Consider the following 24,951-nt stretch of genomic DNA (forward strand, 5'->3'; position numbering starts at 1 on the left):
TGCGGCTGCCTGCTTAATCTACAGAGGATTACAGCGAAAGCCAAGCACCAGGAGAGCAGAACAAGCATTGCAAAACATCGCCGAGCCCCAACCGTGAGCTCCTCTCGATGCAGAAAGCGTGGCATGGGGCTTCCCAAGGAGCTGCAATAGGGGAGGGTGGAATAACACAGAGCTGGGTGAGAGCAGGGCAGTGCTGGCACCTCTGGATGCTCTGAGAAGTTGCACTGGAAGAAGCGCAGCCAGGGAAAAGGCGGTAAATTCGGAGATGAGTATCAGAGCACAAAGGGTGAGGAAGAACTGGAAGCTATTCACACCCATAGCACTGCTGTAGCACTCCTATGAAGGACCCCTCACATTAAACCAATGCCTGTAACAGCTCCACCTCGTTGCCCTTTGCTACCAGAACCCCAGGAGGATTCAGTGAGCAGAGAATCACAGCATCACCAAGGCTGGAAGAGCCCTACAAGACGAAGAGCACACACACATCTCCCATCTAAGCCCCCCCATACACACACACAGGCCACACATCCCTACTCTGACTTCAGAGCAGAGCAGCTGACACCCCATGGCTCAGTGCCCGCGAGCTGCACAGCACCGCCACGCTTTGATCGCTAATGAATGAATTTGTAAACGAAGCTGCTCAGCACAGAAACACAGCATCTATCAACCCCACTTTGCATCCATTTCAATATTTGCTCAGCAAGCAGCAAATGGAGAATCGGAACAGACATGGTGTGTTTTGCTGCTTTCCCCAAATCAAACGCTGTCAATTGCAAGCATCACATCCAGAATGCCAGGCTGGAGTGTAACTCTTAAAGCACTTCTAGGCTGGAGCAGCACAAGGTGCTCACAGAGGGGCAGTGAAGAGCTCTCCCTCCTCCTTCCACACCAATAGAGGTGCTGGGAAGGAGCTTTGCCCCCCATCTCTGCTGCTGCACTGTCGAGAGGGATTTGGTGCGCATCGTGATTGGGAGAGCAGATCAGAATGCAATTCTTGCTGTTCTTCTGACCTGGAATGATGCAGGAGGAACAAAAAAAAAAACAAAGAATACTCAACATTTCTCCCTGCTTGATAAGTCTGATCTGGCTTTAAAAGTAAGGAGTGCTGTGTTTATCCCAAATTCAACCTTGGCAGCAGACGATGTTTGCCAAGAACCCCCGAACACAGACTTCACTGGGCAGCTTTGCCATGTCAGCAGAAACTGACTGACCTCACAGCCTTAATTCACACCAACCCACAGCACAGATGCACCCAGAGGTGCTCAAGGTTGGCACCATTTGCACGTAACGTTCCATAAAAGCATCATCTGCAAAGCAGAGCATCCCCACTGCCACAAGCACAACACTGCAGGAAAACCTTCAGCGAGCTGCCAACGCCGTTATGGCACAAAGAGCAGCTCCACATCCACGTGGGGCAGAACCTGGAGCAGCAGGACTGCAGCTCCCACCCAGCAGGTCTCCTCCCCTGGGGTCCCACAGGGATTATCTGACGTTCATTACTGAAGAGTAGAAACTAAAATCTGCCCCGGAATTGGGACAGCCTTTAAGAACTGAGCTCCGTGCTGCCAGCCGCGCAGCTCTCAGCACACGAAGCTTTAGGGGGGACCCTCAATGCAGCCCACCCCAAGCCCACGGAGCAGGCAGCGAGCGCAACACAGCACACAGCACACAGCACACAGCACACACCTCCCTGCAGCGTCAGCTCCCTCCCAGCCCTTCGAACTGCTCCTACCACAAACCTCGCATTGCCTAGGATAAAACCCAGCAGCAGCGCTGTGCTGCAGGTGCACTGCTGGGACCTCCATCGCATTGCCAACCACCTCGGCAGCCCCTCCAGCAAGCGCTCTCCTGCTGAGCGGCGGCCTCGCAGCACTCAGTGCTCCATCACACACACAGGCTGTGCAATGCACGCACAGCCTGCACACTGCGCACGGACCACAAGCACGGTGCAAAGCACCAGCACACACACATGCAGGCACAGCAGAGCTTGCACAGCGCGCGCACCACGACACGCGCGCACATGCAATCCGTGCATCAGCCGCGCGCGCGCACCGCGCGTGCAGGGAGCTCCCTTTGCACGCCCGCACCCCTCGCGTACACGCGGGCTACGCATCACGCACGCAAACCGTGCACACACAACGCATGCACCGAAGCGCCCAAACGGCCAAAAAAAAAAAAAAAAAAAGAAAAAAAAAACCCACACAACAACGGCGCGCGCCCGGACGCGCCATACCCGCGCACACGGCCCCGCGTGCACGCGCACTTACCCACCCGCCTCTGCCGCTCCTCACGCAGCGCACCGGGGCTCTGCGAAGAGCCCTCGGTGCGCTGCCGCCTCGGGGCCGGGCCGAGCCGAACCGAGCCGAACCCAAGCAATCCGAGCAGCGCCGCTCCGAGCCCCTCCGCGCCTCCCGGCAGCGTCCTCCCGCCTTCCTCTCGCCCTCCCGCCCGCACTCTGGCTCTGCCCCCGGTCCCGCCCCCACCCACAACACTGTAGTAAGTTCCCATTGGTAGATCTCAGGGGGCGGGACGCCGCGCCGCCCTCCTATTGGCGGAAGGGAAACGGCGGCTGTCGGGGAGGGCGGGGGAAGAGTCCCTTCCCCCCCCCCCCCTCCCGCTTTCCCCTCAGGGCTCTGAGCAGAGCGGCGCGCCGAGCCGCTGCCCGCCCCGTTCCCCCGCAGCCCCGCGGCGTTACGGCCCGCAGGGACCGGGCTGCAGGCGCACACATACGGCCGGGAGGGGCTCCGTCTCAACGGGGGACGGCAGAAAAGGGGCAGAAAGGCGTTCTCCCCTCGGTATTTCCCAAGCGGCCACCTCCTCAGTGACCCAGATTGCGGAGCAACGTCTGAAGGAGAGAGCTGAGAGGGTTACCTCAGGGAGACGGAGAGAGGAGCCGGGGTGAGGGGGGAAAGGCGCTCTGAAAATCATTTTGTTGCTTAATTCAACGTGAGTTACACCAAAAACACCGACAACACGTGTGCTGTGAAGTGCTGGCTTCTTCCCGCACAGCCCCAAACTGACCTCTGAAATCTCAGAGGAAGCAATGGAAATTTCTTACATTCTTCACTATAAGAACATTTTGCCTCGTGCCAATATCGCAAATATTTTAAGAACTCCCCCCTGGTTTAAATCGCTTCTAGGAGCCCCTTAGAGATGGGGAATTACTTTAATAAGTCAGGATTTCTTGGTATTCAGCTGCTGCATATGGACTAAGGAAAGGAATCACATCCACGCGAGGCATTTGTTTGTGACCTCTGAGGCAGGGCTGCTCTGATCCTCAAGCATTGCTCAGTGCAAACCGACCAAGACTGATGCCCAGCACCCCAGCTGTGTCTGTGCAATGGGCACACAACCAGCAAACAGCCCTAAGTCCTCCTGCAGCATCTTAAAAGCTCCTCGGCACCAGATTAACTCCAGCTGAGGTAAGTTCTTCATAAAAATATCCTTTGTAAGGTGATCCGATGCCCTGCTGGTAGGATTTGTGCATTAACATAGAGCCCCCACTTTGCCATTGCTGATGAACAATGCGTTCAGAGCATTATCAGCACAAATAATAAACTTCACATAGCTCTCCATACCCCGAGGAGCTTCTCTAAGTGAGGAATTCCCAGTCTAAACAAAGGAACGATGTGGCGTGCTGGCATTGGTGCTTCCTTCCCCAAAAGCAAGGAGAATTTAGGATGAAGAGAAATAGTCAGGATTGCTCCAAGCCCTAGGAAAACAAAGAAAGGAAGCTGGCCAACTGGATCATTTATAAACCACTGTTCTAAGCAAGCTGGTGGTATGTATGCTGTACATATTGCATGCACAGTAGGCATGTTCAGCTTCCGTGCCACTTTGCTAGCAGGAGAGCATCTCGAAGGCAGCAGCAGCCATTTCACAGAGCAAACAAGGTGGGAGGAGAGCAGGTGGCTTTGCTGTGCCACTGCTGGCCCTCTGCCCTTGGCTCCTCTTCCAGATTCAGTGTCACCATCAGCGGTGCAGAGCTGGCCGACAGCAGAGGGCCAGGATGAAGCATAAAGGAAATCTGCCTTCAACTTCACAAGCATGGTTTTACTGTGAAACAAACAGCGACGGAGAGCAAAGACAGCTCTGATAAAAGATTTACCTCGGAGGAAGGGGCACTTCAGCTAACGCTGAGTTTCTCCAGTGCTCACATCTTGATTCAGTGGTAGACAGCCAAAAAAAAAAAGCCTGTAGTAATCTTCCTCCAACAGACTAAACTGCAAATTCAAGAAATATTCACAGAATCACAAAGAAAGAGCAAACGCTGCATCACTCTGCTGCAACATGCGTGCACTGTGGTGGCAGCCTGGGACTTCCACGCTCACCCAGCACCGTACCAAACACTGCTGCAGAGATAAACCTCCTCCAGCCTGCCACAGCACTCCAAAACCAACAACCAATTCACTGCTGAGCAGGTTATTTAAGGGACAAACAGCACGCTCCATAGTCAAACAGCCTTAGCGACTTTGCTATTGCGAATCCACTTGGCAGCATGGCAGCAAGTGCCAAGCTGTGCTCAATCCAAGCTGCTGCTCCTGGTCTTTTCTATGTGATCCTCTATTGGAGCGTTTTTCTCTTTTTTTTATTCTTTTCAAACCACAGGAATTGTGCCATTTAAAGACCATCGTTGCAGAATTAAAACCACATGTTCTTTCTTGTGGGCATGAGAATCCAGCCACTCTGTATTTTTGGAACTGGGTTGGTGTATGTGGGTGCCTTCTAGGGAGATGGGGAGGGCAGAGGGGAAAGCTGGGCTGGTTCCTCTACACATAGGAATTCCAGTCCCAGAACCCAGTGATTTTAAGCCCCATCACTGATCTGAAGGAAGCCCATGTTCAGTTGATACAGTGTTTTGCTACACAGCAGACCAGCTCCAAGGAGGAGGAGGAATAAAATAGATGCAGAGGAGCATTGACTCTCTCCAGGCTGTGTGCCAGCACAGGGAACAGCTCCCTGGAAAGTCAGCTTTGTTCCAGGGCTTAGAGACAGCATGCAAAGCATGTTTCTGCCAAGATGCCCCATTTAAAGATTAGAGGAGGTCAGCTTAAGATTGCAGGATTGAGTTTTCATATGGCGAGCGTTTCTACGCTGAGAGGGAAATACTTTTCCCTGTTAAGTTTGAGTAGGAAGTATTAAGCATACAAGTGACTGCTCTTAAAGGAGCTAGAAAGTGCTTAGAAACCCCAGGGCACAGATTACAAGCAATGCTATGAGTACAACCAGTGCATGCTCAGGAAAAGTTGGTGTGGAGCTGTCATGGGAAGAGCCAGCACACAAGAGACAAGAGATACTGACCATCAGGCTGTGAGCTCTCCCTCATTTCAAGCACTTACCACTTCTTCATTCCCTAACAGCCTTTGTGGAAAGAAGACACGACCAGAAATAGAGGAGCATGCTCACAGTGTGCCCGTGCTCCCTATCCATCGCTTATCATTCCAGGAGGTGCTGCTAAAAACCTTGGTGTTTGGGCAGCAGGAGCCCTGTGCCAGCCTTCTACACCAAACAGGAGCAGCCAGCTTGGCCAGGGACACAGCTGTCACTTCAGCAGGGGACACGCTCAGCTATGCAGCCTTTGTTGAAATAAACCTAAAAATAACACTTAGTGCCACCTAGGGACCAGCTCTAAGGCAGGGACTCAGAAGAGCCAGACCACAAACAAAGAATGTCAGTGGCTGATTTACTCCTTGCACGGTTGAGAAGTCAAACTGCAGCAAGGAGAGGCAGTTTAAACAACACCAGCAAGGTGTGGTTTGCACCGCAGCTTCTCATCCCACGGTAAGGCGAAGCTTTCACAACAGATTGTTCAAGCACGGATTTGACTCCGCACTGCTGCTCCCCCAAGCTGGGCAGAGCATCCCTTGGCTCTGAGCGTTTGAGTTCAGCAGACAGAGAGAAGCAACCATTCCTCGATCAGAGTTTATGGAAGAGCAACATCAGCCTAGCAGCAAGCTACAGCCAGGTGCTCAGAAGAGCTCTCACCAACAGAACATCACACAGAAGCTGGACCTGCACATTAGAGGGGGATACCTGCCCAGAGCAACCAGAGACATTCACCATGGAGCAAATACTGCTTGTAAGCAGAGCACAGCCCACCTCACCTCTCCGTAAGTAAGAGCTGAAGCACCCTGCTCAGTGCTGCTCCCCCACCTCCCTCCCTGGACCTTGCAGGGTTTGTCTTAAGCTACTAACGGGATCAGATTTGTCACCCTGAGTCCTCTCTCCAGATGATCCCACAGCCTAATGCAGCATAGCCACAGCCTGCTGAGAGAGGCAGTTCTGCAGGTGCGCAGTGATTAATTGGTGCACATTTCCATATCACAAATGAAAGAGAAAGAAAGAAAGAAAGACTTCTAAGCTCGGTTGAAATGCAGTATATTAACCTCTGAAAATGGCAGTCATGGATACCAGCTTCAAAAAGATTAATATCAATAGGGCAAAATCCCAAAGGGTAGCATCACATCGCCACCAGTTTCTCTGAATCCTTACAAAATACAGCATTTTGAGGCTTTATTTAAGGTCGTGTATTTCCCTGCTCGTTTTAGGAAGGAAACCTGAAGCAGCTGTGAATTATAGGCAGAACCCAAACACTGGAGTCAAGAGGAAAGGGGAAAAATCAGAAGGCCTGAGGAAAGCTGTGGGTACGGATGAAAAAGCAGGAGGGGAAGGGGTGAGGAAGAATGCTGCAACTGCTGCCATTGCCACAGCTAACAGCCGAAAATCAGCCTGCAGAAGAGGTTTGTTACTGAATCAAACAACGCAGCTCAGCTGTGTGGCACATTCTGCAGGTCCACAAAGGCACGGCTGCAAGTCAACACAGTGCACACAGCAAACCTTTCGAGTGGGAGATGCAGCAAGAGCTGCGGAAGCCAAATCTCACCCCTGCGTCCCTCTTCCAGCACACACCGCATCAGAAAGGAGCTAATAATCGTTAAGCTGCCATCTTTTATTTCTAATTATTTGCCTCCACAGCAGGGTTCCTGCAACCATCAAGTAGGAAGGAAGCAAATCTCAAGGGAATAACGGCTTTGAAGGGGGCTCGCAGCTGCCACTGCGTGAATGGCTCTCCAAGAACAGCGGCAACTGCTGCACGCTGCCCACAGAGCTGGAGCAAAGCATCTCTGTTAGGGCTGGATTGCAATGTTGATTTTTAGGTCAACTACAACAGCTTTTCTTATGCAACAAAGGATACAGAAGGCTCACATGCTTTGAGGTTTCTTGTTGTTGGGGTTGTTTTTTATTTGCTTTCATTTAATTAGATGGTAATTCAGAAGGCAGCGCTGCTATTTTAAACACTACAATGAGAAGTGTTTCATTGCCTTCGAAGCAGTGAAGTGGAAGCAGTTAGCAAAGCCAACCCTAGAACTTGGCACTGCATTCTGACCACCTCTTCTGATGGGGTGGGACAAACAGAAGGCATCCCCTGCTGCCTCACTGCCAGGAGGGATTTGGAGCAGAACATCTCACTGGAAGGCAGAAAAGTGAAAGACCTCATTTGCTCTTCCTCTTTGAGTTATACTTGGAATACAAATTACAGGAAGGCCCAAGTTTACAAAACAACAGCTGTTCAACAGCTCCATGCAGCAACAACCTTCTCTAGGAGAAAAATAGCTTAGTCAATTAAGAGAGAAATGATTTCATGAGCAGGTAAACATTGAGGTGACGGCATCCAGCTCACAGCATCACCAGTGCCAGCAGCAGAACACACCTCTACAACAAACCTGAACATTCTTCTGCCAGCACACACCTCTCCTGACCTCACCAAAGATTTCCTGATGGGATTCAAACGACAGCAACGTATCTGAAGGTCCAGAACACGACCCCAGATGCCAAAGGCTCCTCTTGCTGCTCATACAACTCAATGTTTTTCTGCTTTTGCTCTCCAGCTCTTTGCAGCACATCTCCCTCCAGAAGCTGATGGTAGTACTCTCAGCACTGCTGCCCAACACTGTTATCAGGCCAGGAGAAGACATTGACTTACCACTGCTCCCATGCATTTTGTGTTCACCTCGCAGAAAAGCCAGGCTTAAGGATGGAAGGCAACCTGAGCCACCTGATTTCTCTGTGAGGTAAAGGTCAGGGTTATCCCTGATCCACTGAACCTTTATCTGTGAACAAGGCACCGCTTGGCCTTGTTTGCTTACTGAGATTAACACCAGGTTTCAACTGCCATCAGGGCAAAACCCCAAGCAGCAGGAATACTGACACACATACACTGCATTTTGCTTACATTTTTCTTCAAACCCTGGCTAGCACGCTGCCTGCCTGCATTTCTCACAGTTAAACTTTTTGTGCAGAAGGGTTTTAATCCTGCATTCAAATGACTGCTTGGGGTTTGGATGGCAGCTCGGCACCTCTGATCAAGGCAGATTCTCTGGTTAATTAATTATCCTTCTCTAAGAGACTCAGTAGCAAAAACCACTCATTCAGAACAGGAGACAGTCATGCAGCTTCCAAAGATAGCACTTCACTCGGTTCTGTGTAAGAACAACAGGTTCTTACTTGGGTCTGATTCATCCCCAGCCCTCCCCTCTGAGGCACTGTGTAATAATGCTGAGTGGAGAATAAAGTCATCTGCTCCCAGAGCCTTCCTCTGCCACGAAACCTCTGCTGAGGCACCACACGAACCCACTGCACCGAGAGGGTTTTCCCCCACGCAAAGAAGGATCTCCATGGCCATAAGCTGGAAGCATCAGTGCCTGGTGCACTTCTCCAAGCTCGCTGTGCGTTTCCTGCAAGAAGAGCCCCAGGCTGCTCCCTGCAAAGCCGCACACAGCTACATTTCTACCCCGGGGAACCCAGCACAGCTGCAGCCTCCAGGGAGGCTCTCACACAACTACAGCACTGATTTAGAACCAACGGCTCTTGGGATGAATCTGGGGAGAAACAGGGAGAGCTGCTTGCCGCTACCAGGGAAAATTTCAACCTCCAAATCTTCACGTGCTGTCAGCTCAGGAGCTCACACAACTCCAGCTCACAGTCCTGGCCTGGACGTTGCTATACAAAACGCCTTTCAGTATCTCAAACATTCACAAATACACACGATAAATTCCACTTTATTTGAACAACCAGCACTCCGGAGTTTGAGATGAAAGCAACAAGCCAGCTCATTATTAAAGCCCGAGGGGTTCATTTCAGCTTCCCCTGAAGCAGCACTTACCCAGAGATGAGGCAGCACGGCAGCACACGCAGGCCAGGCACCAGGATCCATCACAGGGCAGTGCATAGGAGAGAAAAGAGAAGAGACACCGGTCAGTAAGCAGCCGCAGCCACACAAGAGGAGCCCCACACGTGCTGCAAATACCCTGCAGCCACAAAGCGCTCACGCTCGCACTTCACGCCATCGACGCCGCAGAGTTCGCGTAAGTGAACAGCAGCATCTGGCTCTTCTCAGAACAGCAGGTGGAACCGGCCCGGCACGTTGGGCCACTTCTTAGAAATGTAAACACCAAGGGCGGAAGGAAAAAAAAATAAATCAGCTGGTTACCCAATGCTGATAAAGCAGAAGGCACTGAGAGGGCCGCCCCCCGCTCAGCGTGCTCCAGCAGTGCGGGCTGCCCGCGTGGCTCAGGTGCCCCCTGGCACAGCCGGGCTGGAGGAGCAGTGAGCTCAACCCCTGCTCCTATGGCCTTGCATAACTTCTAACTTCTCTTTTAGGTTTCATCAGGCGGGAGGTGGACTTGGCACAGCACGCCTCCAGTCCCAGTTCCAAAGGGCTTCAACTGAGCCCTCTAGTGGGCTTTAAAAACTCAACAAAACACCCATAGACCTAATTTAATTAACGCTCTGCCAGAGGCCTCTAAACCCTAATCCTCTCAACAAAAGGATCATTAACTAAATGAAAAGATTCAAGAGAGCAACGGGTCTGTCAGCTACAGCCAGGCCAGCAGTGTGCTCTGGTGAGCACAAGGCAGAGCCCCAAAATGCCCCCAAATGGTCCTCAGCCCAGAGCATGATCTGACACAAGTGCACAGCAGCACATGTGGGACACTGAGCTGCACCAGAGGATGGGCACAGGTTCGTTCCCATCCTTTGGGATGTGTCCATCCCACCCACCACACCACGCTGACCATCCCTGTGCGGTCATTTCCACTGAGCTCAGGAGCCCTCAGAGCTGGAGCAGGGCAATTTCAGTACAGTGCTGATTGATTTCAAGGTTCCTATCTGCTGGTGTCAGAGCTCAGCCATCAGGCACAAGGAGCTCTCCTTTCAAGGCAGCCTCAGCCGAAGGCTGGGACAGCACCTCCATCCAAGGACCATTTGGGGGCAATCCAGGGCCTAAATGAGCAGCAGGGAGCGTCGCCCCCATATAAGAAAGCAAAAGGCAGGGTGCACATTGGCAGACCAATTCAAAGCATGCAAGGATAGAGTCAGTTAAAGTACAGCCAAGAAAAGCCTTTAAAGACAAAAGTTCCCAACCCACGCAGCTCACTTCAATGGGACAAAGATGGATGGAGGTTTGGAGTTGCCCTTTGCAGACAGCTCTCATGGAAAGGCACCTGCAGCTTCCAAGCCACACACAGGACCCAGAGCACCATGGCTGCAAAGAGCACATCCACGGAGCACTCATTAGCGTGGTGAACAGGAGCAGAACAGAGCTTAATTACAGAGCAGAGACAGCTCCCTCCGGGTTGGATGAGCGCAGGCCGTGCTGCCCTGCAGGGAGGGCATTTCTCATGGACCTGCACAGCCCCCGGCCACCCTGATCCCAATCAAGGCCCTTGCAAGCAGCTGCAGAGCCGCAGCCCACAAACATGAGAACCCAAGAAGAGTAAGACTTCAGGTGTTGCTTCCAAAGAAGCCTCCATCAGCAGCAGCAACCTACACAAGTCTCATTGGAGAAGCTACTGCAGCCCCCCCCGATATTGGTGTCCTGGGTGCGGTGCTCCATAGCAGCACCTCTGCCCAGGGGAGCAGAGTCTCACCAAAGCCCAAATCTGAGCTCCACCCATGCTGCTCAGCAGGGCACAGTGCTGATCACACCCCAAGGGCTGACAGCCTGGGCTGGGCTCTATGGAAGGCCAGAGGTGCTTTAGCACATGCCTTCTCCACAAACCAGCCAAGCCCATCACAGAGCCTTGCTTGAAAGCATTCACGAAGCCCCCTGCTTGTTTACAGGACAGCTGCTGCCACACAGAGCCCCGCCTGAAGACACAGGGAGAGCCGTTCCCAGAGCTAATGAGGCTGTCCTGCTTTGACCCGGGGCACTTTTCAACAGACACAGAATAAACAGTCCTCTCTGTGTTCACCTCCTAGAATAAATCCCACGAGCTTCCATCTCTCCAGCGCAGGCAAGAACACAGATGGTCATGGAGATTAAAACATACAGAGAATTAACAGCCCCGTGCAAATGAGCTTCTTCATCCAGCCCAGTGCTGCCAGGTGGCACGAAGAGCAGCACTGGGATACAACCACCACGGTTTGCTGAGCTGCAGTCACAGCCCCATATCAAGCAACACGAGGCCAGGGAGCAGAGTTTGTAGGGGAAGGGAGGTGCAAACTGCCAGAGCCAGGCAATGCAGCAACCACGTCTGCCTCAGCCTGGCTCCAGTCGGTGTTCTTAAGGGACAGCTTTCAGAGTCAGCATCTGAATTTGTGCAGATTCATGGGGATGACTCAGGACGGGCGCTCAGCTGCTCAACACAAACTCCTCCTGCAGGGAGGAAGCTGCCCTGAACTTCTGAAATGCCAACAAGCAGCTGAACCCATCCACAAGGATGTCTGGAGGGAAGACACAGAAATCCAAGCCCTTAAAGGCTGGTGCTGCCTGGCAAGCAGTAAAACCATCGCTGCATCCTCCCTGTTGTGCTGCTTACCAGGCTGCCAAATCTCAGCACGTGCTCAGCAGACCACCAAGGGCTGACTTCACTCCTTGCTCCTCCAGCAAGGCTTTCCCAGGACCTGCAGGGAAATGCAAGTTCCTTAGTCACCTATTTACAAACAGCAGCAGAGAACACTTTAATAGGATTCATTAATTTAATTGAATGCTGCAGAGGATGTCAGTGACTTTGTGTTTGCAAAGGGCTTTAGGATGAGCAAAGGGAAGAGTAAGAGAGAGCTCCCTAAAATGCAAAGAGCTCCCTAAAATGCTTCAGAGGGGGAGAGTTGGGGCTTGATTTTAAAATGGTGAGCCCCAATGGCAGGCGTTGGAACTGGATGATCTGATTCTAGGAAGCCCAAGGCTCAGCATCCTCCAGGCATGTTTTCCCAGCTGCCTCCAAAACACTGAGGAGGAGGCAGAAAACTCCAGCACTGCAAATCCAAGCTCCCTTCCAACCTCTCCTTCTCCCAAAAGCCACAAATGAGAGGCAGTTTTACAGCTCTGCCTTTTGAATGGCTCACGTGAAGCTTAGGCAGCACAAAGCCTCTTCTACCTGCCCCGCCGTGCTCCTGGGCACACACGTGGAGTGGGAGCCCAGATGGTGCACGTGCTGCTCCTGGTGCTCTGCACACACGCCTGATTTTCCAGGCTTCTCCCCAGGGGCAGCAGGAGGGGGCTGCAGACAAACCACGCTAATTGGATCGACCAGGAGCCCTATAAAGCAGGGAGCAGCTGCTCAGAACCTCTTCTGAACAGCAAAAACAGTTTCATCTCAGGAGCAGGCATGAATTAAACACCATAAAACATCCTTTTCTTTTCACTGTGCAGAGTGCAATCCCTGTCCCCCCCTCAAATAAAATAATTAGATCCACAGATCCAACCAGGAAGTTCAACAACTTGGAGCAATGACAACAGCAGGAGGATTTTCCAGGCCTTCCAGCTTGTTTTGCAAGCCCTGTGTTATGTAAACCACTGCCCTGCCCATCGTGGCATGGGGCTGGAGCCAGCTGGCAGCCACCACTGCAGGTTGGGTGCAAATTCCTTCCCAGGCACCTTCCGCCATGGCTCCCAGCACGCAGCAGAGCGCGCTTCGCACTTCACACGTAATTGTTCAGCAATTAATCATCTTCCCAAGGTTTGAGGTTTTCCAGGATTCCAACCTGTCCCAGCACCAGGTACCAAACCGCTGCCCCAAGCAGAGCCTACCTGCTGCCTGATGGCACCTCCCATGCACTGAGCTATTCCCTACAGCCTGTAACCAACCTCTAGCTTTGCTGCTGGAGGGGCGAGCAGTTCTTGCTGCACACACACCTCCAGCGCACAGCACAGGGCACATTCAGCACCCGCCACGAGCAGCTGGGAAAATGCCCCAGGGAAGAGGGCTGGGAGCTGCCATCGGTGTCCCAACACAGCGCACACAGCCGAGCCCCTTTGCATCCTAATTGAGACCTAACAAAACGCAGTTACCGCGGGTCGGCAGGAGAGCAGGCGTGCGGGGCAGCTCTCAGAACTTCAGACCCCGTTGCTCGGGCAGAGCCAGGGAACGCCGATCCTCTGTTCATCAGCAGCCTCTAGTGGAAAGAAGCACGCAGCCCACTTCGTGCAGCCCCCACAGAGCCCAGCTCGGGGTGACAGCCCTGATGGTCGGCGGGTGCAACACCCCGACCGCCACGGAGCAGCCGTCCGTCCCCACGGCCCCGCGCTGCTCCTGGCTGCAGCACCAGCCTGACTCAGCCTCACCAAACACGAGCCAACCCCAAACCTTCAGCTGCCGCAGCCCAAAGAAAGAAGCCAAAACGCTGCCCTGCACCAAAGCACAGTGCTGCACTCCAACAGGACCAGGGGGCACGGCTGCAAACAAAGAGCAGAACCTCTGTCACACGGGCGAGGAACGCTGCAACTCCACCCAGAGGGCGGCTGCCTCTCACCCACCCCCCAGCAGTGGGGCCAGGTGATGCTGCACTGCAGACAGCTCCACCGCCGCTGCAGATGAGGCGGCACTTTGCAGCTCGGCGATGCCAAAGCCTCTCAAGGCCCGGAGCTGCTCTTAAAGGAGAGGCGAAGCAAAGCACACAGCGCGGGGAACTCCTCGAGCACAGCCCTGAGGACGCAGCTCAACCAACGGAGGAACTTTTTGCTGTCGCTCTGCTCCCATCATGCCCCACTCTGAGTGTGAAATGCAAAGGACTGCGGAGCTGAGCAGGGAACGCATCTCAGCGGGCTCAGGGAGCGGCTGCACACCTCAATCCGAACCCCACCTGGGCACGGAGGGGCTGCAGACCCACAGCACGCGTGGGGCAGAGGCTGCGGGATTAAGCAGAGCTGGGAACCTCAATCCTGTGACACCTGAAACTCTGGCACGGTTGCAAGTTACTCCCACGGCCAACCCGATTACCGTGCAGAAGGAGGGCATGCAGGGCAGCAGCACCGAGCCCGGCTCTCGGAACACATCAGTGCCATTCTTAGAGCTGCAGGGCTGGGGAGGCTCCGGGGAGCAGCCAGTAAAAACCTCACTTGCCTCGATGCAGCCCCTCGCTGCAGGGAAGCTGAGGTTTGAGGCGCTGCTGAACATCCCCTGCCCTCTGACTGCTCACATCACCCGGCCCCGCTGCTCCTCCACCTCCCAGCGCCCGCTCAGTTCATTTTCCCCAAGCAAAAGCCTCGGGTAAATCAATCCCCAGCGAGGCGGCAGCTTCCGCGCCGAGCCAAAGGCGAAGCCCTGCACTGCAACGCCGACCTAAAGATAGCGACCGTCCCCTGCAACTCTGGCTCAGAGCCCACCGGGACACGGGGAACCAGAACCCCCCGGTTCGGAGGAGCGGATGGGATCAGCCCGGGACGGACAGGGAATTACGGGATGAGTCTGAAGGGCTGCTGGGGACGTTCGGTCCCCTTTGCAATATCAGCAGAAAGCGGACAGTTCTGAAAGGCAACGAGGGGAGAACGATGGGCCGGGAACAGCGCGGATTGAGGGCCGAGAGGCACCACGGCCCGGGAAGCGACGGGAGGAGGCGGCTGTGCCGCTGCCTTCGGGAACCGCCTGAGAGGGCATGGGGAGCGACTTCGACGGAGGGGAAGAGCGGCGGGCCGAGCAATGCCCTAACGCCTCTGGGACAGCTGCCGGGGAGAGATGGGGACACGGCAAGGAGCAGCCCCCGCTATACACCGCACGGGAACACCGAACCCTGGCGAGCCCGGACACCGCGGCCCGACCAGAGAACGGGGCCACTGCGCGGCCGCTCCGAGCGCCGCAAGCTGAGAACCCGCCGAGCAGCAGCGCGCAGCAGCCCCGCAACAGCAACAAACGGGAGCCGGGACCGCAGCGCCCGCGCCCGCGCCCCCCCCCGCAGCACGCGCCGCGACCACCCGCACGCGCCGCTCTCACCGGGTCGCTCCGCGCCGCTTCCACCTGCGCCGCCGGCCCCGCCCCCTGTGACGTCACGCGCACCGCCCCCGCGCCGCCGGCCACGCCCACTCCGCTCCGGCCCCGCCCACCGGCACGACTTTACGGCGGGGGAGGGGCCGGCAGCGGCGCTGCAGTGGGCGGGGCGGGCAGGTGGGGCGTGACGTCACGAGGCGGCGGGCGGGAAATGTACCGGGGGGTTCGGGGTCGCGCCTTTTGGCTCCGTGACGTCACCGCGCCATATAAGGAGCTGGGACCCCTTACCCCCATACACGCACCGCGCTGTCCGTCTCCACGCACTGCGGACCCCGCGCTGCCAAACGACCCCGCGGTGCCGGTGGGGCTGCGGGCGCTGATAAGGACACACCCAGGGCTATCGCAACCGCACACGCGGCCGCCGCTGATACGGGAGGGACGGTGCCGGTCCTCCCCACCCCCCCCCCCCCTCGTCCCCCGGCTGTTTGCGTGAGGGCCGCGTAAGCCGCTAAGCTGCCGCAGAGCCTCTCGTGCTGCGCGCTGTTATCGCACAGCTGCTGCCGGTTTTGTCGGTAAGCGGGCGTTCGGCGCTGCCGGGCTGCAAAGCGCCCGCGGGATGCCGCAGCCCATCCCCAATGCGGGACGGGGAGCCCTTGGAAACCCCTCCCTGCCGGCCCTGCAAAGGCAGTAAAAAATAAAGAGATTTATTGGTGTGAAGTGCAACCTCAGCTGAGTTTGGTGCTCGGAATACAAAAAAAGCTCAGAACTGAGCTGGAGGGCAAAGTGGAGAATCTACAACATGGAATCGCCCCGAGTGGGGTTAGGATACAAAACCTGCACAAATGCCTTTAAAAAATATAAAACAACATCAGAAACCATCGCATCAGTTATTTCAGTTTGCACTGACGATATGCAGCAGGCTGAAGGGTCACAGGATGGGAGCAGGAGGGGGCTGAGATGGGGGCTGCGTTTTGCAGCCTGGGGGGAGGAGTGCATCAAGGGCTGCAAAGGGAGAACAGCTGCTGTGGGTTTGGATCGGCCCGGACCCACAGCTTTGCTTTGGAATGGGAGCAGAGATGGGGAAGGGCTCAGCGCTGCAGCGTGGCCCGTAATCCTGCTGGGCTGCAGCAGTGGGGATAAAGAGAGGGTGGGGAGGATGGAAGGCACGAAGTCAGGCCTTTCCCTGCGTGTTTCTACTGAAATCAGCAGAAGCAAATGCATGAGGCTGCTGAGAACCCTGCTGGCTGTGGGCTCACGAGCGGCTGTCCTGGATCCTCAGTGCCATGGGACAGCCCAGCCAGGGGACCCCAGCTCCAAGGGCTCTCCCTGTCATTGCCCAACTTCGGAGCAGATCTGCTCCCCTTGGGGATCTCTGAGTTCTTTACTCCTCCAGCTCCTGACCCCACTGTGTGCACATGAGCCAGAGCTCCTGCAGAGCTGCTTCTGAAGGGACTGCAGAGGGGACAGCAGGACGTGGTCATTGCACTGTCAGCTGCCATGAGGAGACCTGCTATGCCCCACTGCAGAAATGCTCCTTGGGGCTGAAGGAGGAAACTACACCTGTCTGGATCTTCTCCTCTCTGAAAGAACCTCCCAGGCTCTGAAGGAGAGCAGAGCTCCTGCAATAACACCCCACAGCCTCCTCGTGCCTCTGGCTTTGCTGCCATCCTCACTGCACAACGAGGCTAAAAGGAATTTAACCGTAAAAAGAAAAGACAGCCTTCAGCTGCGCAGAGAACGGGGCATCCTGGCGTCTCCAGGAGCAAAGAGCTGCTGTTGGAAAGCATGAGGCAGGGCGAAGGGTGGGCGTGGGGGTGAGGGGAGCTTTTGCTGACCCGTTGAATCTAATTAACCAAACATAATTAAAAGGTTCAGTGGGACCTCAGCGTGGGGCCTCAGCACTTTCCTCCCTGAGCCGCTTTGCAGCAGCACACATCAGAGCCCCGTGCTGCTGGCCATGGGCTGGGAATGCCAGCTGGCTCTGACCTCCTGGGTTTCCCCTGTCCCATTCTCTGGCTGCACGGTGTGGCAGCTGAATGGCACAGGGTGCTGCGCCCACTGCACTCCCTCTGGAGCCAGGCTGGAGCCAAATGGCTTTAGTCCACTCTCCCAGCCAGTCTATGGGAGAACAGATTAAGGTGGCAGCTCAAGCTTGCTCCCAGCTCCTCTGCTGAGCTCTGCACAGATGTGTGCTGTCAGCCAGATGGGGCTGATCCCTCATCCGCTGTTATTAACAAGGCCACCAGGACCATAGGAGGCGAACGGCGCCGTGGTGAAGAACGAAGCCCCTCACAGAGCAGGGAGAGGCGGCGATGCCCCGGAATGCAGCCATGAGAACATTGCAGAGCCCTCGTTTCACCCTGTCCTGTGGGTCTGGCACACAGAGAGCTACTGCCTGTCTGTTTTGACGTGGTCCCCAATCATCCTCCTATGGTAGGTGGCCAGGAAGATGTCGTTGTCCCGGGGGCAGTCATAGTGGCAGGAGCACGCCTTGATGAACATCATCTTCCTACGGAAGGAATCCCCCTCGGGGCAGCGGAATTCCACCTCAGCAGTGCTGGTGATGTATGGGGTGCAGCAGCGCCCGTCCGCACAGCTGCCACAGAACTTGGGCCTGTAGGAACGGGTGCTGCTGCAGCCTGAAAACTCGAAGAGGAGACGCTGGCGGGGCTTTGGGGCGCGCACACACTTCTTTCCCTTCTAGGGAGAGAACAGCAGCAAACAGGTCAACAAGAATGTGACAGTCAGACCAAAGCTCACCCGGGCTGTGCACCATCCGTGGAATCACTGAGGTTGTAAAGGACCTCTAGGATCATCAAGTCCAACCCCACCCCACCATGCCCACTAAACCCTCAGTGCCACATCTTCAGGGACGCTGACCCCACCAGTTCCCTGCCACTGCACTCCCACTCTTCTAGAGAACAAATATTTCCTAATATTCCATCTGAACCACCACTGTGCAGGAAGGCACAGAGAGAGACTGGAAGCACAGAGCAAATCCTAAGCCCTTAAATACAAGCACCTCTCCGCCGAGCCCTACCTTGGCTTTCTCCCAGGGGAAGTCACAGGGCCGCACCATGCAGAGCCGCGTCTCCTTTTCCAGGTGGCACTGGGGGTTGTTGTTGGTGACCCGGGCAGAGATGCCCATGCCGCAGCTCTTGGAGCACGCGCTCCACTCGGTGGTCTGCACCAAGCAGTTCTCCTGCAGGTTGTTCAGCTCCGGCTCGGGATCCTCCCTGAAAACTGAGCCGAGAGGAAGAGACACGAAGGTCAGGTACCCCATGGGGCCCTGGGCAGCTCGATCCGGTGGGAGGCAAAGCTGGGGGTCTTTAAGGTCCCTTCCAACCCAACATTCTGTGATTCCACGCTTCTGTGATCTTTGTAATTCTATAAACTGTTCTGTAATTCTGACATTTCATTCATTACATTCAGTTCGATTTCAGCTCTTATAGGCTGCTCTGAGACCCGGCTTTGCTTCTGCTGTTCTGATGCCTGCAAGGAACTCACACGAGGGTGCCGCAGTGGCCACCCACCCCCAGCAAACACCCAACACCCCTGCAGGATGCTGAGCAGGACACAGTTCATCCCCCTGCACCAAGCGAGAGCCACCAGCTGTAAATGAAGCGACCGCAGGCAGTCAGGATCTGCTCCATCCCCCAGCAAACCGCTCCATCCACCCATCTCTCACCTGCCATGACAGTTTCTAAGCGCTCCTCCTGGCCGCCCTGCTCACAGACCCACTCCTCACAGCACTTGTTGTGGATCTTCACCCTCCGTGGGTGGGGGCAGTCAGGGGACGGCAGGCGCAGGTCGGCTGAGCACAGCGGGATGCAGCCGATGGCCCCATCCAGGCAGATGCACTGCAGCTTGCAGCTGGGCTGGAAGCTCTCCCCGTTGTGATACACCTTGCCCAGCAGGTCACACGTTGCGCCCTCGCGAGCTGAGGAAGAAGGAGAAGGAGGTGTGGGAGCAGCAGCGATGCTCTAAGGTCCCGTCCTGCACACAGCTCTGCTCCTGGCTGTTCTTAAGAGACCAAAAGGCAACGTTCTCCTAAGAGCAGCTGCTTCCCCACACATCTCCAGGTGGGCTACAAAAGGAAAACAATGCGCTGAGTTTATGAGCTGTGATCATCCCCTCTGATGACCACCTTCCTTCCTGCCGCAGCGTTTCCAGCTCTTTGTTTGCTCTCATCTCTGTGTCTCTCATCTCCAGGCCTCCTCTGAGCTTTTCACTCCTTCCCGATCAAAATTAAAGGTGCAAAAACGGAAAGGCAGCAACATTTAACCCATAGCAACAGCGTTAACGGCACTCACACGTTCTTACATTTGTACCAGCCCATTTTTTTCCCCTGTTTCACAGGCAAAGCCCATTTCGTGAATGCTTTCACTGAGAAATGGCTGAAGCATTTCAGACTGAAATAGTTTTGCACCTCTCTGCTCTTCCTGCTCCCATCACATCCTTCCTATGCGGGTACCCACAACACTTCTGGAATTCCCCACCCCCCAAGAGAATGGATGGGACAGAAGCATCACCTGAGGACATCGTAGCCCAGACCCTCATATTCTGGGAGATGTTCTGCTCCACATTCAGCTGCCATTTTCGCCATGACAATCTCAACTTCTCATTTAAAGACAGGAAGGAGAGCTGTGGCCTTCAGACCATGGGTCTGATTTCCTACACAGCAGAGAGCTGGGACCATCACTCCAAAATCTGTGCTGCAAATCCACACCTCACAGTGATTACAGAGCATTTTCTTTTAGGAAGATGTCCAGTATTCATATAAAGTCTTAGAGATGGAGACTTCTCCACATTCCCACGTAAACTATCCTAATGACTTCATTACCCTCAATCCAAATGATTTTACTGCTATAAACATCTCATTTCCAGCCTTAATTGGGCAGCATGCATCTTACACCCCCTGGACATTATCGTATCACTGGCCCCATTTAGCATCACTCAGCAGCATGAGTGCCTACAGAAAGCACTGGGAAGCTGCTGTGTGTCCATCCCTGGAGGTGTTCAAGGCCAGGTTGGATGGGGCCCTGGGCAGCCTGGGCTGGTATTGAATGTGGAGGTTGGTGGCCCTGTTGGCAGGGGGTTGGAGATTCGCCATCCTTGGGGTCCCTTCCAACCCAGGCCATTCTGTGACTCTGTGTGATTCTGCGACCAAGGGGAGGAAAATTAAGCAGAGAATTTATCACAGTGTCTCAAAAGAGTGAAGGAAACACCTTCTACGTGTTCAATCCATTCAGTTCAGGTTGAAAAGCAGCACCAGCTCTAACTGAGAGAGGACAGGTCTGTGTTTGCATTTACCTGGCTCAGCAGCTCTCATGCCCTGTGCATACACAGACTATTGGCTCATCTGTTTGCACCCAAGTGCTAAAGCCAGAATTACGCCGTGCCTCCTGCGGGGAAGCAGTGGAGCACAAAATGCCAAATTCCAGCACAAGGCAGTGAGGGTTGGGTGAGGCTCTGCGTGCAGCAGCGCTTCTCAGTGAAGTGAATATTTCCCCTGCAGGGCTGCAGGCATTCCCACCCGCATCGCAGGCACAAAGAGAAAAGCACGCAGGGACAGAAGGCATGGCTCTCTCACCTAAGCAGATCCCGCTGCCTCTGTGGATGTTGGAGAAGTCACAGTAGAGTCCCTTGTGGTGGTCACAGGGTTTCTGCAGGGAGCACAGCTCGCCCAGCTGCCTGGCGCACACCTTGCAGCAGCCGCAGGCGTCCAACACGTGGCTGGTGCCAGCAGGACACTGCAGGGGCTGGGAAGGACACTGACACGGGTACGTGCAGCCCTGGGCTCCTACCTGCAGGGCAGAGAAGCCACAGAGAAACTGAGTGTGCCACAATGCAGCCAGAGGAATGAAAACATCCGCCTGGTTCGGGGCATCCCGTCGTCCACACAGCCAGCAGATGGGACGGAGCTTCGTCCCCCGCCTGCACACAGCTCCGCGCACGCAGCTCCCAGCACCAGGTTTGTCTTCTGCATAAACACAGCTGGAGCTCAGAGGAAGAAGACGCAGAACCGACAGCACAGGCAGCAGCCTGGAGCCCCACACACAGCTCAGCCTCCCCTCTGGAGGCACGAACACAGCAATCACAAGCAGCAAGCGATTGGCAGCACTGCTTGCAAGAAAGCATCGTTAGACCCCTGCCTGGGAAGAAAGCAGCAGGGCACACACATGGGATGCAGCCAAAGCCAGCAGTGCTGTGGCTGAGGAGCTGCGTCCGCTGTGCCTCGAGCTGCCCCTGTTCTGCCCATAGAGGCCAGCTCTGCCCTCCCCTTTTCACAGAGCTGTGCCACCCTGGGCACCTGGTGAGCTCCAGCTGGAACTCAGCATGGCTTTATGTCCCACTGCCCTGCCTGTGAACAGCTTCCTTGGATGCTCTGCTCGTTACCAGTAATGGCAGTAAAGCATTAAATACAGTGACAATGCAGCAGCGATGTCCTGCTGGTTTCCGTGCATAAGATGTTATTTAACCGTGGGTGAGTGGATGGGGGGGATGAGATGGTAGAAGGGGCAAAGCATTCCTAGCACAGGGCCTGTGTTAAGCTGCACTGAAAGAAACGATGACAAACAGCTTTTTCCAGCACAGCATCAGCCACAGGCCATATAAAGAAACACCCAAAATATCTCTCCTACTGCAAACCAAACCAAAACAACCTCTTTCTGCACAACAGAGAACCCAAGGGAATTAAAGCCAGCTGAGTTTTCCTTCTTGCCATCATGAATCACTGTTGGTGCTGTTTGTTTCCTTAAGAACTCACCTCAGAATGCATCCAGCTGCTGTCAGCACAACAGCCAGGCTCAGACCCCGGACTCATTTCCCTCATCCATGTGCAAAAGCCCCAGCTCTTCCACGTTTGCAGCGCTCTTCTCATCTTTTAGAGGTTTTCCCATCTGTCAGCTCTTTCTCCCACCCAAGTCCTCCTGGCCCAGGTTGTGCTGAGTCTCCTGGCTGCTGCTTTGCCAAGCAAAGTCACTCGTGGCTTTTTGTATCTCCTGCTCCTCACTCACATTAAAATCTTCCCTGTCAACCATTAAAAACACAAAGGCAGCATTTCTCCCCCATGGACCCAGCTGCAGAGGTGTTCTGCATAGGCCCAGCACTTGGTTCCCCTCTGCTGAAGGGTCTGTCCTTAAAATCACCCTTTTAACATCACTGATCCCAACTACAGATTCACTACAGCTTTGTTCTTCTTCCCGCTACGAGTGCATTGCTGTGAACTTCAGGAGCAGCAGAACCAGCATAACAGAGCGAGGTGAAGATTTGGGGAAGTGAGAGCCCAAACCTGGCATGCTGATGCTCCCTGCTCCTGCCTAGCTCTGCTGGCAGCTCCCATTGAGCTGGAGAAAGAGGCAAGATGTGCTCCCTGCTTTGCATGCACCCAAAACCTCTCCCTCTGCGCCCTCTGAAGGTGTGAGGATGGGATGTGGGCTCACATTGCAGCAGCTCTGCAGCTCCTGGTCAGTTTGCAGTGTAGGGAGCCAGCATGGCAGTGCCTTTACAATAGGCTTGGGCTCAGCCCTACACTCAAAGAGCTGGGGAAGGAGTGCCTGAGAGCTGGGGTGGCTGTTTGCTTTGGGAGCCAGGGGTTAATTCAGTAAGCACAGAATTGGTTCTGTTCCACGCTCCAAGACTGGCAGAAGATGAAGCAGTCAGAACACGGCTATTCCCACACTGCAAACAGCCAATTACTGTGGGTAATTCCTGCTCTCCTCCCATCGCAGCGCTTGGGGCACCATCCAACAGCTGCAGCTCTGCCTCACAGCTTGTCCCAAAGAGCAGCAGAGCTGAGCACCCTGCATGGCCGAGGTGCAGCAGTGCCAGCTGCGGTGCTGTGCTGTGTGCATCGAGCATCCAAAGTGCCACTGCCCAGGCAGAAGGTTTGAGGACAAAGATGACATCCCTGGTCACTATGGAGCAGCACAGCGAAAGGGTTTGCCATTGTTTGTAGGATGGCTATGATAGCACCAATGCTGAGGCATGGAAAGGAACAGCAACCACTCCAAAGCCCAGAAATAACTCTCAGATCTCAGCCGGGTGCACAGGGCGCTGTGCTCAGCATGAAAGGGGACAGAGCACGCTTGTGAGCACTGCCAGCAGCAATGGAACCTGATCAGAAGCTTATTGCACCTATTAACACAAACGGGCACTCAAAGCAGCCAACCCAACTTCTTCACCGACCCAAAAGACTGCAATTAGATCGCGTGCTAACAAGCACATTAATTATGCAGCAGGGTTTCCTCTCATACCAGCGCTGTGTTGCACACAAACGTCCCAAGCAGAACCAGCTGCTCTGTGCGTGCCCTTGGACACAGAACAGACCCAAAGCCCTGCAGGGTCCCTCCTCCTCGGGTCACTACTCCAGGAGCAAATGGATTTTCGGGGCAGGAAGATGATGATGGTAATGATGTGGGCTGTGAGACCCAGTCCTTGCAGTGCCGCAAACCCAGCGATGTCACCTCTTGATCCTCTTCCAAAGCAGGGCTGGCTCTTAGCTCAGCAAAGTGAGCTCTGCTACCCTCAGGCATTCTGCACAGTGCAGCTCTGTGTGCACAGGGCTCTGCCTGCATTCCCACTGCTCCAGGCAGGCGGTGGTGGACAGACATCCCCAAAGCATCGCATGCACCGAAGCAAGAAGCTGCAGCACACAGAGAGCAATCAGCCATACGTACATACATACCCAGGCAGGGGCGAGGAGCAGAAGAACCAGAGTGTGGGCAGCTGTTGCTGTGCTGCCAGACATCCCGAGTGAGGGAAAGGAGGCACTCAGCCCGCTGACCCACGCACTGCCTTCTTCTTCGGGATTGCTCGCCTCTCTTCAGAGAAAGCTGCTCTTCAGCTTCTCCTTAAATAGCCTCTCGGAGGGGGCGTGCCTGCCCTTGAGTGACAACGTGCAGAGCAGCCCCAGATGGGTGCAAGAGGAATGCCCAGATTCCGGGCAAGGCGAACAGATTCCTGTGGCCCTGGCAGCTGCGAGCCTGCAGGTCGGTTTTGTTCCGCGTGGGGAAAACAAATCCCAGTCAAAGAAAGAATTAGTTTTTAATTCTTCCCTGTAACACCAAAAGTATGAAGCCCTGGTCGGCTTTCCCTGCTTACATCCATTCCTTTTTGGCTGCAGAAGCCGAGGACTTGAAGAAGCACAGATACAAAGACTGACGTCTGCACTCCTGCAGTGAGGAGCTGTTTGTTTTACGGAGCAATGAAAAGCTGCAGGGTGAAGGCTATTGGAAAGGATAGCAGTTCCTACCTGCCCTTGATCTGCGCCCCAGGACTGATGCAGGACAGCACACACTCCTGTCTCAGGGAGTGACTTTTTACTACTGGGAAGAGGGGAAGGAGTGCAGCAGAGGGCACTGTGAGCTGGTGGGATGGAGCAGGTTGGGCAGCGATGCTCTGCTCTGCAGGGAGCAGCATCAGATGCACACAGAGCCATGCCTTTGGGTTAGGAATGGGTGTAGAAGTGCCCAAAGGTCTTCATACTGGGCCACCTTGGGCCATCATAAAGCAGGAGGAAGGAACAGCTGCAGGATGTGCTGTAAGGTCCACACAGCGTGTGCTGGGACGTTGGATGGGAGATGAAGAAAATGACATGGACTGTGCAGCAGTGTGTGCTGTAAGCCTCCCTCCTCACCTCCATGCACAGCGAATGCCAACCAGCAGCCAAGCCCTGCATCGTGCTCCAGTCCCAACACCAGCCTGTGCTGCTGCTTGTCCGTGGCTGAAGACAGGCTGACCTGAC

The 24,951-nt window shown here is 54.8% G+C and overlaps 2 protein-coding genes across 6 annotated transcripts in view; both read right to left on the reverse strand.

Moving 5' to 3' along the window:
• Positions 1 to 15,260, reverse strand: part of EPB41 (erythrocyte membrane protein band 4.1) — a 74,721-nt gene extending 59,461 nt beyond the window's left edge. Inside the window, exon 1 of one of the 5 annotated variants that reach the window (XM_052698567.1) lies at positions 15,210 to 15,260. The gene's annotated coding sequence lies outside the window, so the exon portion shown is untranslated. Of the gene's footprint in view, positions 1 to 2,267; positions 2,436 to 9,163; positions 9,302 to 15,209 lie in introns of those variants that run through there. The other 4 variants (XM_052698558.1, XM_052698557.1, XM_052698555.1 and 1 more) reach the window with 4 other exon arrangements.
• A 631-nt stretch (positions 15,261 to 15,891) lies between these two features.
• Positions 15,892 to 24,046, reverse strand: LOC128088252 (CCN family member 2-like). The gene is made up of 5 exons (XM_052698603.1): positions 23,893 to 24,046; positions 20,797 to 21,010; positions 18,892 to 19,143; positions 18,244 to 18,446; positions 15,892 to 17,903 (listed from the first exon to the last, which is right to left on the reverse strand). The coding sequence occupies exons 1-5, from the start codon at positions 23,953 to 23,955 to the stop codon at positions 17,592 to 17,594; spliced, it is 1,044 nt and encodes a 347-aa protein (XP_052554563.1). The 5' UTR covers positions 23,956 to 24,046; the 3' UTR covers positions 15,892 to 17,591.
• Between the last annotated feature and the right edge of the window lie 905 nt (positions 24,047 to 24,951).

This window comes from Tympanuchus pallidicinctus, unplaced genomic scaffold, assembly GCF_026119805.1.
Source record: "Tympanuchus pallidicinctus isolate F22 unplaced genomic scaffold, pur_lepc_1.0 scaffold33, whole genome shotgun sequence".
Lineage (NCBI taxonomy): Eukaryota > Metazoa > Chordata > Aves > Galliformes > Phasianidae > Tympanuchus > Tympanuchus pallidicinctus.